The sequence below is a fragment of the Anomalospiza imberbis genome, chromosome 13, assembly GCF_031753505.1.
Source record: "Anomalospiza imberbis isolate Cuckoo-Finch-1a 21T00152 chromosome 13, ASM3175350v1, whole genome shotgun sequence".
Classification (NCBI taxonomy): domain Eukaryota; kingdom Metazoa; phylum Chordata; class Aves; order Passeriformes; family Viduidae; genus Anomalospiza; species Anomalospiza imberbis.
The window spans coordinates 18,641,964-18,655,706 of NC_089693.1; the positions used below are offsets into that span (position 1 = coordinate 18,641,964).

A 13,743-nucleotide genomic window follows, 5' to 3' on the forward strand; every position below is an offset into this window, starting at 1 on the left:
TGATGGATGGATGGATGGATGGATGGATGGATGGATGGATGGATGGATGGATGAATGGATGATGGATGGATGATGGATGGATGATGGATGGATGAATGGATGGATGAATGAATGGAGGATGGATGATGGATGGATGATGGATGATGGATGATGGATGGATGGATGATGGATGATGAATGGATGATGGATGGATGGATGATTGATAGATGGATGGATGATGGATGGATGATGGATGATGGATGGATAATGGATGGATGATGGATGGATGATGGATGATGGATGGATGATGGATGATGGATGGATGATGGATGGATGGATGGATGATGGATGGATGATGGATGGATGGATGATGGATGATGGATGATGGATGGATGATGGATGATGGATGGATGATGGATGATGGATGGATGATGGATGGACCGACCCATGGATGGATCTATGGATGGATGGATGGTGACAAGAGCAGGAACAATCTGGACATCTCTCAGCTCCCCCATGGTGCGTCTGACCCTCATCCCGAGCCAAGCTCTGGGAGCGGTGGGTACATCCCTGTCCAGGGGGACATCCCTGTCTGTCTGGCAGTGCCAGCTGCGCTCTCGTCCCCAGGGGGGTGGCAGCCACTGCCTGGCGCTGCAGAGGATGGCGGGGGACCTGCTGTCCCTGCGCCGCCGCGTTGCCAGCCTGGAGGCCGAGAACGGGCACCTGCGGCACAGCCTGGCACGGCTCCGGGAGCCAGCGCAGCTCCGTGGCACCGACCTGGACGTGCTGACCCGGGACGAGCTGCTGGACAGGCTGGGTGCGTACCGGGCACGGGCTGGGCACAGTGGGCACTGCCAGCCTGCGAGGTGACCGGGACGTGGCGTGTCACCCTGGGAACAGTCAGGACATGGTGGGCACTGCCACCCTGGGTGATGACCAGGCTGTCCCTACAGCCACGCTGGGTGGTTGACAGGGACGTGGCATGTCACCCTGGGGCTGGGCAGGTCCATGCTGGGCACTGCCACACCGGGTGGGTGACCAGGACAAGGCACATCATCCTGGGGACAGGCAGGACATGTTGGGCACTACCACCCTGGGTGGTGACCGGGCTGTCCCCACAGCCACCCTGGCCCGCGAGCTGGCGGCGGGCGCGGCAGAGCTGAGGGCGCTGCGGGACCGGGTGCAGCGGCTGCAGAACGAGCTGATCCGGGTACGGCACTGCGGGCACCGCGGGCACCGTGGGGACGCCCCGGGGCCCGGGGATGTGCCCAGAACTCCCGGGGGATTCTCCCCACAGAAAAACGACCGCGAGAAGGAGCTGGTGCTGCTCCAGCGGCGCCACCGGCAGCAGCAGGTGGCACTGAGCCGGTGCCAGGACAGGGCGGCCAAGGCCAGGGCGCTGGAGCGGGCGCTGTGGCAGCAGGAGAAGGTGACACGGTTGGGGTGACAAGGACGGGTTTGGGGGCACCCAGAGCCCCCGCGGCCCGGGCCAGCCCCGCACGGGGTGGGCACGGAGCCCTGGCACTGCGCTGGGGACACGGGGACAGCAGTGCCCTGTGCCCAGGTGATCGAGGCCATGGAGCAGCTGCTGCGGGACAGGAGCACGGAGAGAGCCACGGGTGGGTGCGGAGGGGACAGGGACACTCGGGGATGTCCCCAGTGGTCCCTGGGATGGTCCAGGGTGGGCAGGAGAGACCCAGGGGTGGGTGTGGAGGGGACAGGGACACTCAGGGATGTCCCCAGTGGTCTCTGGGATGGTCCAGGGTGGACAGGAGGGGACAGGGACACTCAGGGATGTCCCCAACCTTCCCTGGGGTCTGGGGTGGTCCAGGGTGGGCAGGAGCACAGAGAGAGCCACGGGTGGGCAGGAGGGGACAGGGACACTCGCGGATGTCCCCATTTGTCTCTGGAATGGTCCAGGGTGGGAGGAGGGACCCACGGGTGGGTGTGGAGGGGACAGGGACACTCGGGGATGTCCCCAACCCACAGGGATGTCCCCAACCCTCCCTGTGCCCTGCTGCCAGGGGATCCCTCATTCCCGAGCCCCCGGGCACGGCAGAGGCCAGGGCTCGCTGTCCCCCTGTTCCCCCACGGGGAGGGGACACGGGACACGTCCCTCTGTCCCCCCAGAGATGCCACCGCACAGGTGCCACCCCACAGGTGCCACCCTGGCGGCGCTGCTGGCCCAGAAGCGGCGGCTGCGGGAGGAGCCGGCCGGACCCCCCCGGGCCGCGGTGAGAGCGGGAGGGGACACGGGGCTGGCACGGGGGACAGAGCCGGACACGGCACCGGGGGTGGCAGCGATGCCTGGGGCGACCCCGACCCGCTCCTGCCGTGCCCGCAGCGGCTCCTGGGGGCCACCGAGAAGCTGGAGCTGCTGGCCCGGCTGGAGGAGGCGCAGGGCCGGGCCCGGGCGCTGGAGAGGCAGGTGGGCACGGTGGAGTGGAGCTTTGGGGTAACCCAGCCCATTTTGGGGTCACCCAGCCCGTTCTGGGGTCACCCAGCGTGCTTCGGGATCACCTAGCCCGTTTTGGGGTTACCCCGTGGTCTGGGGTCAGCCAGCATGGTTTGGGGGCCCAGCGCAGTTTGGGGTCACCCAGCATGCTTTCGGATCACCCAGCGTGTTTTGAGGTCAGTCACCGTGGTCTTGGGGTCCCTCAGCCCATTTTGGGGTCCCCAGCCCGGTTTGGGGTCCCACCGCAGTTTGGGGTCCCCCAGCGTGGTTTGGAGTCCCCATTGCAGTTTTAGGGTGCACAGCTCAGTTTGGGGTCCCAGCCCATTTTGGGGATCTGTTTTGGAGTCCCAGAGCAGTTTGGGGTCCCAGCCCATTTTGGGGTCCCAGCCCATTTTGGTGTTCTGTTTTGGGGTCCCAGCACGGTTTGGGGTACCAGCCCAGTTCGAGGTCCCCCAGCCCAGTTTGGGGTCCCCATCGTGGTTTGGGGTTCCGTTTGGGCGTCCCAGCCCATTTTGGGGTGCCATTTTGGGGTCCCAGCACAGTTTGGGGTCTGTCCAGCTGCAGGAGACCGCCCGGAGCTGGGCCCGGGAGCAGCAGGAGCTGGGGATGCGCCTGCGGGAGCGGGAGCACGGCCTGGCCCTGGTGAGCAGGGGGACAGGGGTGACACCAGTGTCCCCAATGTCCCCAGTGTCCTACAGTGTCCCCCAGTGACCCCAGTGTTCCCAATGTCCCCAGTGACCCCAGTGTCCCCTGCCCCCCACAGAGAGAGGTGTTGGATTTCCTCTTCCCCCATAAATCCCCTCCCTGTGCCCCAGAAGCTTCCGGCCCTTTCCGTGCCCCCCCGGGCGCTGCCCCCCCTGCCCTGACCCCGCAGAACCGCCGACGCCCTCGGAGCAGCTTTCCCATGAAGTGGAGGCCAAGCAGAACATTCCAGAACATTCCAGACGGTCCAGAACATTCCAGAGGGTCAGGGGAGCTCGGTGGGACCCTGGGGACCCCCAGGGAGCCAGAGGGGACCCCCCACCCCATCCCATCCCCCTCCCTGTGGGGCGGCCCCGCTTTATCTCTCGCGTGGCGTAAGCGCAGCCTTGAGCCAAGGCCGCGGCCCTGAGAGCGTCCCTGCTGTCCCCAAATGCCACCACGGGGCCGCCAGGATGTGGGGGTGTCCCCGGGGAGGGGCTCCTCAGGGCTGGCCCTCGAGGGGCCGCAGGGTCAGCTGGATGGGCTGGTCCGGGATCAGGATGAGGTCGAACTTGGTGCCGATCTCCACGGCTCGCATGGTCTCGATCTTGAAGTTCTCCAGGATCTGGGATGGAGAGGACACGGCGGTGGGGTGGGTGGGCCTTGGGGACACCATGGTGGGGCAGGGCCCGAGGTGATCTTCGAGGCCACTCCGAGCCCAGCCAAACCAGGATTCCACAGGGACGGACCCTGTGGCCACCGCACTGTCCCCTCGTGTTGGGGACTGCATGGCGATGGATCCCATGGCCACCGCGCTGTCCCTTTATGTTGGGAACTCTGTGGGGACAGACCCCATGGCCACCACATGGTCCCCTCGCAGCAGGGACCACACGTGACAGACCTCGCAGCCACCACGCTGTCTCTTGTCAGGGACTCTATGGGGACAGACCCTGTGGCCACCACGCTGTCCCCTCGCATTGGGGACCTGTGTGACAGACCCTGCAGCCACCGCGCTGTCCCCTCACACTGGGGACTTGTGTGACAGACCCTGCGGCCACCGCGCTGTCCCCTTGCATCAGGGACCCCGCAGGATGGACCCCGTGGCCACCACACTGTCCCCTAATTCAGAGACTCCACAGGGACAGACCCTGTGGCTGCCGTACTGTCCCCTCATGTCTGGGACTCCACGGGATGGACCCCGTGGCCACCGCGCTGTCCCCTCATGTTGAGGACCCCACAGGACAGACCCTGCAGCCACTGCGGTGTCCCTTCACATCAGGGACCCTGCGGGATGGACACCGCGGCCACCGCATTGTCCCCTCACATCAGGGACCCTGCGGGAGAGACCCCATGGCCGCCATGCTGTCCCCTCACATCAGGGACTCCAGGGACTCCATCAGGGACCCCACGGCCACTGTGCTGTCCCCTCATGTGGGGGATCCCGCAGGACAGACCCCACAACCACCACGCTGTCCCCTTGCCCTCGGGGACAGAGCCCACGGCCACCGCGTTGTCCCCTCGTGTCAGAGACTCCACGGGATGGACTCCACAGCCACCACGCTGTCCCCTGGCTTTGGGGACCCCGTGGGATGGACCTCACAGCCACCACGCCGTCCCCTCACATCGGCATCTGTGGCCACCGCGCCGTCCCCTGCCGTGGGGCCAGCGGGACACTCACGTGCATGAGGAAGAGCTGCATCTCCAGCTCGGCGATGCGGCGGCCCAGGCACTGGCGCGGCCCGAAGCCGAAGCCGAGCCCCAGGAAGGGCTTGGGGCCGGCGGCGAGCCAGCGCTGCGGGCGGAAGCGCTCGGGCCGCGGGAACACGCTGGGGTCGCGGCCCATGGCGTACAGCCCCACCTGCACCAGCGTCTGCAGGCGGGACACAGTGGGGACAGGGGCCTCGTGTCACCGTGTCCTTGTGTCCTCATGTCCCTGTGTCCCCACATCGCCGCATCCCTGTGGCCCCATGTCCTCGTGTCATTGCGTCCCCTCACCCCCACATCCCCATGTCCTCGTGTCCCCATGTCCTTATTTCCCTCTGTCCTCATGTCCTCATGTCCCTATGTCCCTGTGTGTCCTTGTGACTTCATGTCCTCATGTTCCCACGTCCCCATGTCCCCACGTCCACATGTCCTTGTGTCCCCACGTCCCCATGCCCCAGTGTCCCCACCTCCCTGTGTTCCTATGACCTCATGTCCCCATGTCCCTGTGTCCCCGTATCCCCACATCCTCATCTCCCCGCGTCCCTGCATACACGTGTCCCTATATCCTCATGTCCCCACATTCTCCTGTCCCCAAGTCCTCGCATCCCCATGTCCCCACATCCCCATGTCCCCATATCCCCATGTCCCCCTGTCCTCACTGTCCTCATGTCCCCACATCCCCGTGTCCCCATCTCCCCACGTCCCCATGTCCCCATCTCCCCACATCCCCATATCCCCGTGTCCCCAAATCCCCATGTCCCCATATCCCTGTGTTCCCCTGTCCCCTCTGTCCCCGTGTCCCTGTGTCCCCTCACCCCGGGCGGGATGCGGTAGTCCTGCAGGATGACTTCGTGCGTGGTGTACCTCTGCAGGGTCACGGCCACCGGGTGCAGCCTGCGTGACACGTGCCACCGGGGCTTTGGGGACACTTCAGGGAGGGCGGGTGTGTCCTCCTCACCTGAGCCCCTCCTCCTCATCTGAGCTCCTCCTTCTCCTCCTCACCTGAGCCCCTCCTCCTCACCTGTAGTCCTCCTCCTCCTCCTCCTCACCTGAGCTCCTCCTCCTCACCTGAGCCTCTCCTCCTCCTCACCTGAGCTCCTCCTCCTCACCTGAGCCTCTCCCCCTCCTCACCTGAGCTCCTCCTCACCTGAGCTCCTCCTCCTCCTCACCTGAGCCCCTCTTTCTCTTCACCTGAGCTCCTCCCCCTCCTCCTCACCTGAGCTCCTCCTTCTCACCTGAGCCCCTCTTTCTCCTCACCTGAGCTCCTCTTCCTCACCTGAGCCTCTCCTCCTCCTCACCTGAGCTCCTCCTCCTCCTCACCTGAGCGTCTCCTTGATGGCAGCCTTGAGCAGCCGCGTGGATTTCAGCATCTTCTCGCGGTCTCCACCCGCCTCGCGCTTGGCTGCCAGGACCTCGGCCCGCAGCTGCTCCTGCACGCCCGGGGCCCGCGCCAGCTCCAGCATGGCCCACTGCAGTGTCATGGACGTCTGGGGACAGCCACAGGGGACACAGCTGCCAGGACCTGCTCAGATCTGCCAGGACCTGCTCAGTGGTGCGAGGACCTTCTGTCTGGCTTGGCATTGCCCCACCCAGCCCCATCCAGGACCTTCTGCATGCCCCACCCAGGACCTTCTCCCTGCCTGCCCCACCCAGCACCACCCAGAACTTTCTCCCGGCCTGTCCCATCCATCACCACCCAGGACCTTCTCCTTGACCCACCCAGTACCAACTAGGATCTTTCCCCTGCCCTATCCAGGACCTCCTCTTGGCCTGACCCATCACCAGCCAGGACCTTCTCCCTGCCCCACCCAGCACCATCCAGGACCTCCTCCCTGACCCACCCAGCCCCACCTAGGACCTTCTCCCTGCCTGCCCCACCCAGCACTACCCAGAACCTTATCCCTGCCTCAGCAACCCATCACCACCCAGGACCTTCTCCCTGCCCCACCCAGGCCCTTCTCCCTGTCCCACCTATCACCTACCAGGACTTTCTCCCTGCCTCACCAACCCAGCATCAACCAAGACCTTCTCCCTGCCTGTCCCACCCATCACCAACCAGGACCTTCTCCCTGACCCACCCAGTACCAACTAGGACCTTCTCCCAGCCCCATCCAGGATCTTCTCCTGGCCTGTGCCATCACCATCCAGTCCCTTCTCCCTGTCCCACCTATCACCTACCAGGACCTTCTCCCTGCCTCCCAACCCAGCATCAACCAAGACCTTCTCCCTGCCTGTCCTACCCATCACCAACCAGGACCTTCTCCCTGACCCACCCAGTACCAACTAGGACCTTCTCCCAGCCCCACCCAGGCCCTTCTCCCTGCCCCACCCAGGTCCTTGTCCCACCCGTCACCAGGCAGGCCCTGTCCCCTTGGCCCGTACCGTGTCCACCCCTCCGGCCATCATTTCGGTGACGCTGGCGCGGATGTCGTCCAGGGGCAGCTTGTCGCGCAGGATGAGGTTGCCCAGGATGCCCATGTACTCGTGGCTGCTCTTGCGCCGCAGCCGCAGGTCCCGGTACACGTTCTGGATGCACTTGTCCGCTGAGGGGACACGGGGACACCGCGGGGACACCGCGGGGGGAGGAGGGGATGTCAGCGTCACCACCCTGGGAGCGGCACAGCACGTCCCTCAAGGCCCTGTGCCCTTCACCGTGTGGGTGAAACCTCCCGGGTGTGGGAAATGGATTTGTAGGAAGTTTTAATATTAAAATGTAAATTTTGAGATGAGAAATGTTGATTTGGAAAGGTGACGGAGCAGGATGGACAATGTTGAGAGAGAAGCTGGGTTGGAAATGAGTTTGGAAGGGTGGTTTTGTAGGAGATTGGGAGTTTTGGAGCAACGGAGCCCTGGAGGATGGGTCACAGGTGGTTTGTCAGGGGTGGCTTCGGGTGCTTGGCTGTGAGGTGTTCATGGTGTGGTGTGCTGAAATGTGCCAGTGAAGAAATGCTCATGGTGTGCCCTGAGGTGGCAGTGTGAGGTGTCCCCAGAGGTGACAGGATGAGATGGCAGGTCAAGGTATCCCCAGAGGTGTCCCCAGAGGTGTCCCCAGAGGTAGCAAGGTGAGGTGTCCCCAGAGGTGTCCCCAGAGGTGGCAAGCTGACAAGGTGAGCTGACAGGGTGAGGTGTCCCCAGAGGTGGCAAGGTGAGGTGACAAGGTGAGCTGACAGGGCAAGGTGACAGGGCGAGGTGTTCCCAGAGGTGACAAGGCATGCTGACAAGGTGAGCTGACAGGGCAAGATGTCCCCAGAGGTGGTAGGGCATGGTGGCAGGACAAGGTGGCAGGGCAAGGTGTCCCCAGAAGTGACAGGGTGTGGTGGCAGGGTGAGGTGTCCCCAGAGATGTCCCCAGAGGTGACAGGGTGAGGTGGCAGGGAAAGGTGTGCCCAGAGGTGACAGGGCAAGGTGTCCCCCTAGGTGGCAGACCGAGGTGGCTGGGCAAGGTGGCAGGGTGAGGTGCCAGGGCATGGTGTCCCCAGAGGTGTCCCCAGAGGTGGCCAGGCAAGGTGGCAGGGGTGGCACTGACCTTGGCAGAAGATGGCGTCCCAGGCACGCACGTGCTCACGCCAGGTGCGGCTGCGCAGGCGCTGCAGCAGCGCGGGCGGCAGGTACAGCATGGGCGCCGTGGTGTGGAACATGCACGACACGGCCTCGATGAAGCGCTGCGCCTCGGGCTGCACGAAATCCTGCAGCAGCCCCAGGCGCTCCCCGTACAGCACGTGGCACACCGCTGGCACAGGACAGGGACACTCAGGAACGTGTCATTGTCCCCATCCCTGTCCCCGTCCCCATGGCCCCGTACAGCACGTGGCACACCGCTGGCACAGGACAGGGACACTCAGGGACGTGTCATTGTCCCCATCCCCATCCCTGTCCCCATCCCCATGGCCCCATACAGCACGTGGCACACTGCTGGGACAGGACAGGGACACTCAGGGACATGTCCCCATGGCCACAGGGACCAGCCCTAGGCGCTCTCCATACAGCACATGGCACACTGCTGGGGACGGGGACAGTGAGGGACATGTCCCTGTCCCTGTCCTGATCCCCATGGCCACAGGGACCCTCAGGGACCTGTCCCTGTCCCTGTCCCCATCCCCATGGCCACAGAGACCAGCCTCAGGTGCTCCCCATACAGCACATGGCACACGGCAAGGGACAGTGACTGTGAGTCACAGTGACATCCCTGTCCCCAAGGCCACCTCTCAGCCTTGCTGTGGCCATGGAGAGCTGGCCCAGGTGCACCTGGTGACCATGAGGGACACATCCCTGTCCCCAAGTCCCCAAGGCCACCTCCAGCCTTGTCGTGGCCATGGGGAGCTGGCCCAGGTGCACCTGGTGACCGTAAGGGACACGTTCCTGTCCCCAAGGCCACCTTCAGCCTTGCCGTGGCCATGGAGAGCTGGTTTGGCCTCCTGGTTGTCCCTGAGGGGGTGGGTTTGTCACCAGCTGGTGGCCAGTAAATGGCAAAAGGCTGCTCTGCCACCAGGGCTCCGGGCTCCTCTGGGGAGGGGACATCGCACCTGGGGAGGGCACAGCCCACCCAGAGAGGGGACATTGTGCCAGGGGAGGGGACATCCTTCTCCACTCTCTTTGGCCAAGCCCTGAGGTCGGGGCTGGCAGTTTTGGGGAGTTTTGGGAGTTTTGGGATTTGTGGGGTTTTTGTCTTTTTTGGGGGGTTTGGGGGGATTTTGGGGGGGGGTTGGATTTTTTTGGGGGTTCTTTAGGGGTTTTTTTGGGGCATTTTGGGTTTTTGAGTGGTTTTGGAGTTTTTTGGGAGGTTTTGGGTTTTTTGGAGGGGGTGTGTTTTGGAGGTTTTTAGGGTTTTTTCCCAGGTTTTGGGGTTTTTTTTTGGGGGGACGTTGGGATTTTTTTGGGTTTTTTTGAGTTTTGAGGGTTTCGGGGGGGATTTTTTGGGGATTTTTTTTTTGGTTTTCCTGATGGGGTTGGTTTTTTGGAGCAGCTGGGTTTCTTTTGGTTTTCTTTTGGGGTTTTTTGGGGTTTCGGGGACACATGACACTCACACTCGAGGGCAAAGCGGAACAGCTCGTGGCTGAAGTCCCCGGTCCAGCAGCCGTGGCCGCTCTGCCGCGCCTGGGCCTGCGCGCGCCGCACGAAGTCCTCGCCCACGGCACTGAGCAGGGGCACGAAGGCGGCCACAGCCTCGGGGGCCAGCGCCTCCTTGTTGAGCAGCAGCCGGTCCGAGCGCCATGCCTCGCCCGTCCTGGGGACACGCGCCGGGGACACGCAGACGTCACCCCAGGGTGTGGCCGATGTCCCTGGCGCCCTCCGGCCTCGCCCCACCCCCACTGGGACTGTCCTGGCAGGAGCCCGGATTTGGGGCCCCCCAATCACTTGAGGAGCCTGGATTTGGGGTGCCCACTTCCTTGAGGAGTGACAGGAGCCCAGATTTGGGGTCCCCCAATCACTTGAGGAGCCCGGATTTGGGGTCTCCAATCGCTGGAGGGGATTGGGGTCCCCACTCACTTGAGGAGCCCGGATTTGGGGTCCCCCAATCACTTGAGGAGCCTGGATTTGGGGTCCCCACTCGCTGGAGGAGATTTGGGGTCCCCATTCACTTGCAAAGCAACAGGAGCCCAGATTTGGGGTCCCCACCCCTGGGGATTTGGGATCCCTACTCACTTGAGGAGACTGGATTTGAGGTGCCCCAATCACTTGAGGGGATTTATGGTCCACACTCACTTGAGGAGTGACAGGAGTTGGGATTTGGGGTCCCCACTCACTTGAGGAGCCTGGATTTGGGGTCCCCACTCGCTGGAGGGGATATGGGGTCTACACTCACTTGAGAACAGATTTGGGATCCCCACTCACTTGAGCAGCTCAGATTTGGGGTCCCCACTGGAGGGGATCTGGGGTCAGCACTCACTTGAGGAGCCCAGATTTGGGGATCTGGATTTGGGGCCGGCACTCACTTGAGCAGCACCCCGTAGGGTTTGTTGCGGAAGTCGCGGTAGGCCACCCACGGGGGGACGCGGAAGCGCTCGGGCAGGGCCCCCTCGGCCTGGAAGAGCGTGGCCGCGTCCTCGGGGCTGATGATGTTCACGCTCTCGTAGACACCCAGCTTCTCCCTGGGGACACCCCAAAATCAGCACCTGCCCCGGGAATGGCCTGTCCCCATGGCAATGGCCTGTCCTGTCCCCTGGCAATGTCCTGTCCCCATGGCATTGTCCTGTCCCCATGGCATTGTCCTGTCCCCTGGCAATGTCCTGTGCCCATGGCAATGTCCTGTCCCCTGGCAATGGCCTGTCCTGTCCTCATGGCAATGTCCTGTCCCCTGGCAATGTCCTGTCCCCTGGCAATGGCCTGTCCCCATGGCAATGGCCTGTCCCCATGGCAGTGGCCTGTCCTGTCCTCATGGCAATGTCCTGACCCCATGGCAATGTCCTGACCCCATGGCAATGTCCTGTCCCCTGGCCATGGCCTGTCCCTATGGCAATGTCCTGTCCTGTCCCCATGGGATTGTCCTGTCCCGGGGGTTGCTGCAGGATGGGAACACAGGCGGGCACAGAGAGGGCACAGGGACCAAACCCCTGGGGACCCTGGGGACATCAGTGAGGGTGGGATCCTTGGCAGCCCCATTATCCCCAAATGCCACATCCACAGGGCCCTGTCCCACAGTCCCTGTCCCCTCCCAGGGCACGGGACTGTCCCCGTGTCCCACAGTCCCTGTCCCCTCTTGACCTTCACGGTCCCTATCCCCTCCCACCACACTGCCCCTGTCCTCTCCTGATCCCCAGTCCCTGTCCCCAAATCCCGTGACAAGTTCCCTGTCCCCTCCCTGGGCACAGGACCTGTCCCCTCCCACCCCGCGGTCCCTGTCCCCTCCCCTCTTGCCCCTCACGGTGTCCCCAAGCCGGGCCAGGCTCCTCCAGCAGCTCAGCCCCGGACTGGGAACGCGGCTGGACTGGGGACAGGGCAGGGGTTATAGGCAGGGGACCGGGACTGGGCAGGGGACACAGGGAGGGGACATGGGCAGGGAACAGAGGCAGGGAACCGGGGAGGGGGCGCGGGATGGGGACATGGGGAGGGGACACAACGTGGGACACGGCACGGGACACGGGAAGGGACACGGGCAAGGGACAGGGGAGGGGACATGGGCAGAGGTCATGGGAAGGGACATGGGCAGGGGACACGAGAGGGGACACGGGCAGAGCACCGGGCAAGGGACAGGGGAGGGGACATGGGCAGGGGACACGAGGAGAGAACACGGGGAGGGGACCGGGCAGGGGACAGGGGAAGGGGACACGGGGAGGGGACACACGGGGAGGGGACACGGGAGGGAACATAGGCAGGAGACATGGGAGGGGACAAAGGGAGGGGACACAGGAGGGGACAGGGGCAGGGGAGCGAGCAGGGGACGCAGGGAGGGGACACGAGGGGAGTACACGGGAAGAGGACCGCGGAGGGGACACGGGGAGGGGACGCGGCCACCTCACCTGTAGATGGGCCCGAAGCGGCGGAACTTGCGCGCCATGCTGAGGTGCAGCCTGCTGAGGCCGCCCTCCTGCCAGAAGCGGTACAGGTTGAGCCAGCCCGCTCGCCACTCGCCCGGCACCTGGTTAAAGGGCCGGGGAGCCGAGGGGACAGCCGAGGGGACAGCCGAGGGGACAGCGCCGGCAGCCCCGCCGAGCCGGCGACACCGCGCGGCTGCGCCTCGGGGACATCCCCGCAGGGCTCCGGGCTTGGTGACAACTTGGGCGAGCATCGGGAGGGTGGCCCGGAGGGACGGGGTGGCCCCGCTCTTATCCCGAGCTCACGGAGCTGCTCCCGCCCGCCTCCCACCGGGGACAGCCCCCTTCCCCGCGACAACGGCGCGCCGGGGGTGGCACAGCGCGGCCCCCGAGCGGCCCTGGGGACAGGTGACACGGTGGCCTTGGGAGAAAGGCGGGACGTGCCCCAGAAACGATAAAAACGCGCGGGCCGGGTCACCTCGGCCGGGGACAGCCTTGGGGGGCCGCCAGCCAGGGTCACCCGGCAGGGGGTGGCCTTGGGGACTCGGTGCCACCGCTGGGGGTGCCTCACGTGCCCCGAGCCGGGGGGCGGGCCCGGCATTGCCGAGCTCCGTCCCGAACCCAAACCCCAAACCCCAAACACCCGCTGGGAGCTTTTGGGAACGGCCTTTGGGGTGTCCCGAGCCAGGGACGGAGCTTGTCCCTTGTCCCCTGTCCCCAGCAGTCAGCGATGGAGGTGGATGACAATGGGGTTGGGGACAATGGGGTCCCCTCTTTTGGGGTGTCCCCGGGACAGGGATGAGCAGCGGGGACACCGAGCGGGGCTGGCGGCGGATGCGACATCGGCGACGGGCACCGGGGGGCGCGCCGGGCCCGTCAGTGCCACCGCGCGGGGACAGCGCGGATTGTCCCCTCCCTCCTCGGAGCGTGGCGCTGTCCCCTGCCAGGCCACAGGGGCTGTCCCCTGCTGCCCCGCGGTCGCTGTCCCCTCGTGCCCCATGGTCCCTGTCCCCTCCTGTCCCCTCCCTGGCCCAGGATCTGTCCCCTGTTGTCCCTGTCCCTCCTGTCCCTGTCCCCCACTGGCTGCAGCCCCACACCTTGGGGACATGGTGACACAGTGTCACCCTCTCCTGTCCCCCTGCGCTGTCACTGTCCTGGGTGGGACCTGCTGTGTCCCCTCCTCCCACGGGCACGGGGGCAGGGCCCACGGGACACTGAGGGACACGGAGGGACACCAAGGGACATTGAGGGACATGAAGGGACACTGAGGGACCCCGAGGGACACGGAAGGACATGGGAGGACACCAAGGGACACTGAGAGACACTGAGGGACCCCGAGGGACACGGTGGGACACCGGGGAACACCAAGGGATGTTGAGGGACACGGAGGGACACAGAGGGACACAGAGGGACACGGAGGGACACAGAGAGACACGGAGGGACACGGAGGGAC

General features: G+C 64.7%; 2 protein-coding genes across 2 annotated transcripts; one reads left to right on the plus strand and one right to left on the minus strand.

Annotated features, from left to right (window-relative positions):
• The first annotated feature begins 495 nt into the window (after positions 1-495).
• On the plus strand, positions 496-3,300 carry CCDC33 (coiled-coil domain containing 33). Its single transcript, XM_068203670.1, has 7 exons — positions 496-796; positions 1,101-1,189; positions 1,277-1,408; positions 1,544-1,602; positions 2,140-2,407; positions 2,993-3,076; positions 3,250-3,300. Exons 1-7 carry the CDS (start codon positions 496-498, stop codon positions 3,298-3,300), a joined length of 984 nt encoding a protein of 327 aa, XP_068059771.1.
• Positions 3,301-3,357: 57 nt separating this feature from the next.
• CYP11A1 (cytochrome P450 family 11 subfamily A member 1) lies at positions 3,358-12,559 on the minus strand. Its single transcript, XM_068203363.1, has 9 exons — positions 12,276-12,559; positions 10,752-10,907; positions 9,843-10,042; positions 8,345-8,548; positions 7,202-7,362; positions 6,140-6,306; positions 5,635-5,713; positions 4,794-4,985; positions 3,358-3,740 (listed from the first exon to the last, which is right to left on the minus strand). The coding sequence occupies exons 1-9, from the start codon at positions 12,542-12,544 to the stop codon at positions 3,618-3,620; spliced, it is 1,551 nt and encodes a 516-aa protein (XP_068059464.1). The 5' UTR covers positions 12,545-12,559; the 3' UTR covers positions 3,358-3,617.
• Between the last annotated feature and the right edge of the window lie 1,184 nt (positions 12,560-13,743).

What these genes read in the sequence shown, in the direction of transcription:
- CCDC33 (XM_068203670.1), top strand. Translation starts at nt 496, where the DNA reads ATGGTGCGTCTGACCCTCATCCCGAGCCAAGCTCTGGGAGCGGTGGGT. An exon ending in CGCTGTGGCAGCAGGAGAAG is followed by an intron (nt 1,409 to 1,543) that starts GTGACACGGTTG and finishes CCCTGTGCCCAG; the next exon opens with GTGATCGAGGCCATGGAGCA. An exon ending in CCCGGGCGCTGGAGAGGCAG is followed by an intron (nt 2,408 to 2,992) that starts GTGGGCACGGTG and finishes GGGTCTGTCCAG; the next exon opens with CTGCAGGAGACCGCCCGGAG.
- CYP11A1 (XM_068203363.1), bottom strand. Translation starts at nt 12,544, where the DNA reads ATGCTCGCCCAAGTTGTCACCAAGCCCGGAGCCCTGCGGGGATGTCCC. An exon ending in GCCATCAAGGAGACGCTCAG is followed by an intron (nt 5,714 to 6,139) that starts GTGAGGAGGAGG and finishes CGTGTCACGCAG; the next exon opens with GCTGCACCCGGTGGCCGTGA. An exon ending in ACTACCGCATCCCGCCCGGG is followed by an intron (nt 4,986 to 5,634) that starts GTGAGGGGACAC and finishes TCCCGCCTGCAG; the next exon opens with ACGCTGGTGCAGGTGGGGCT.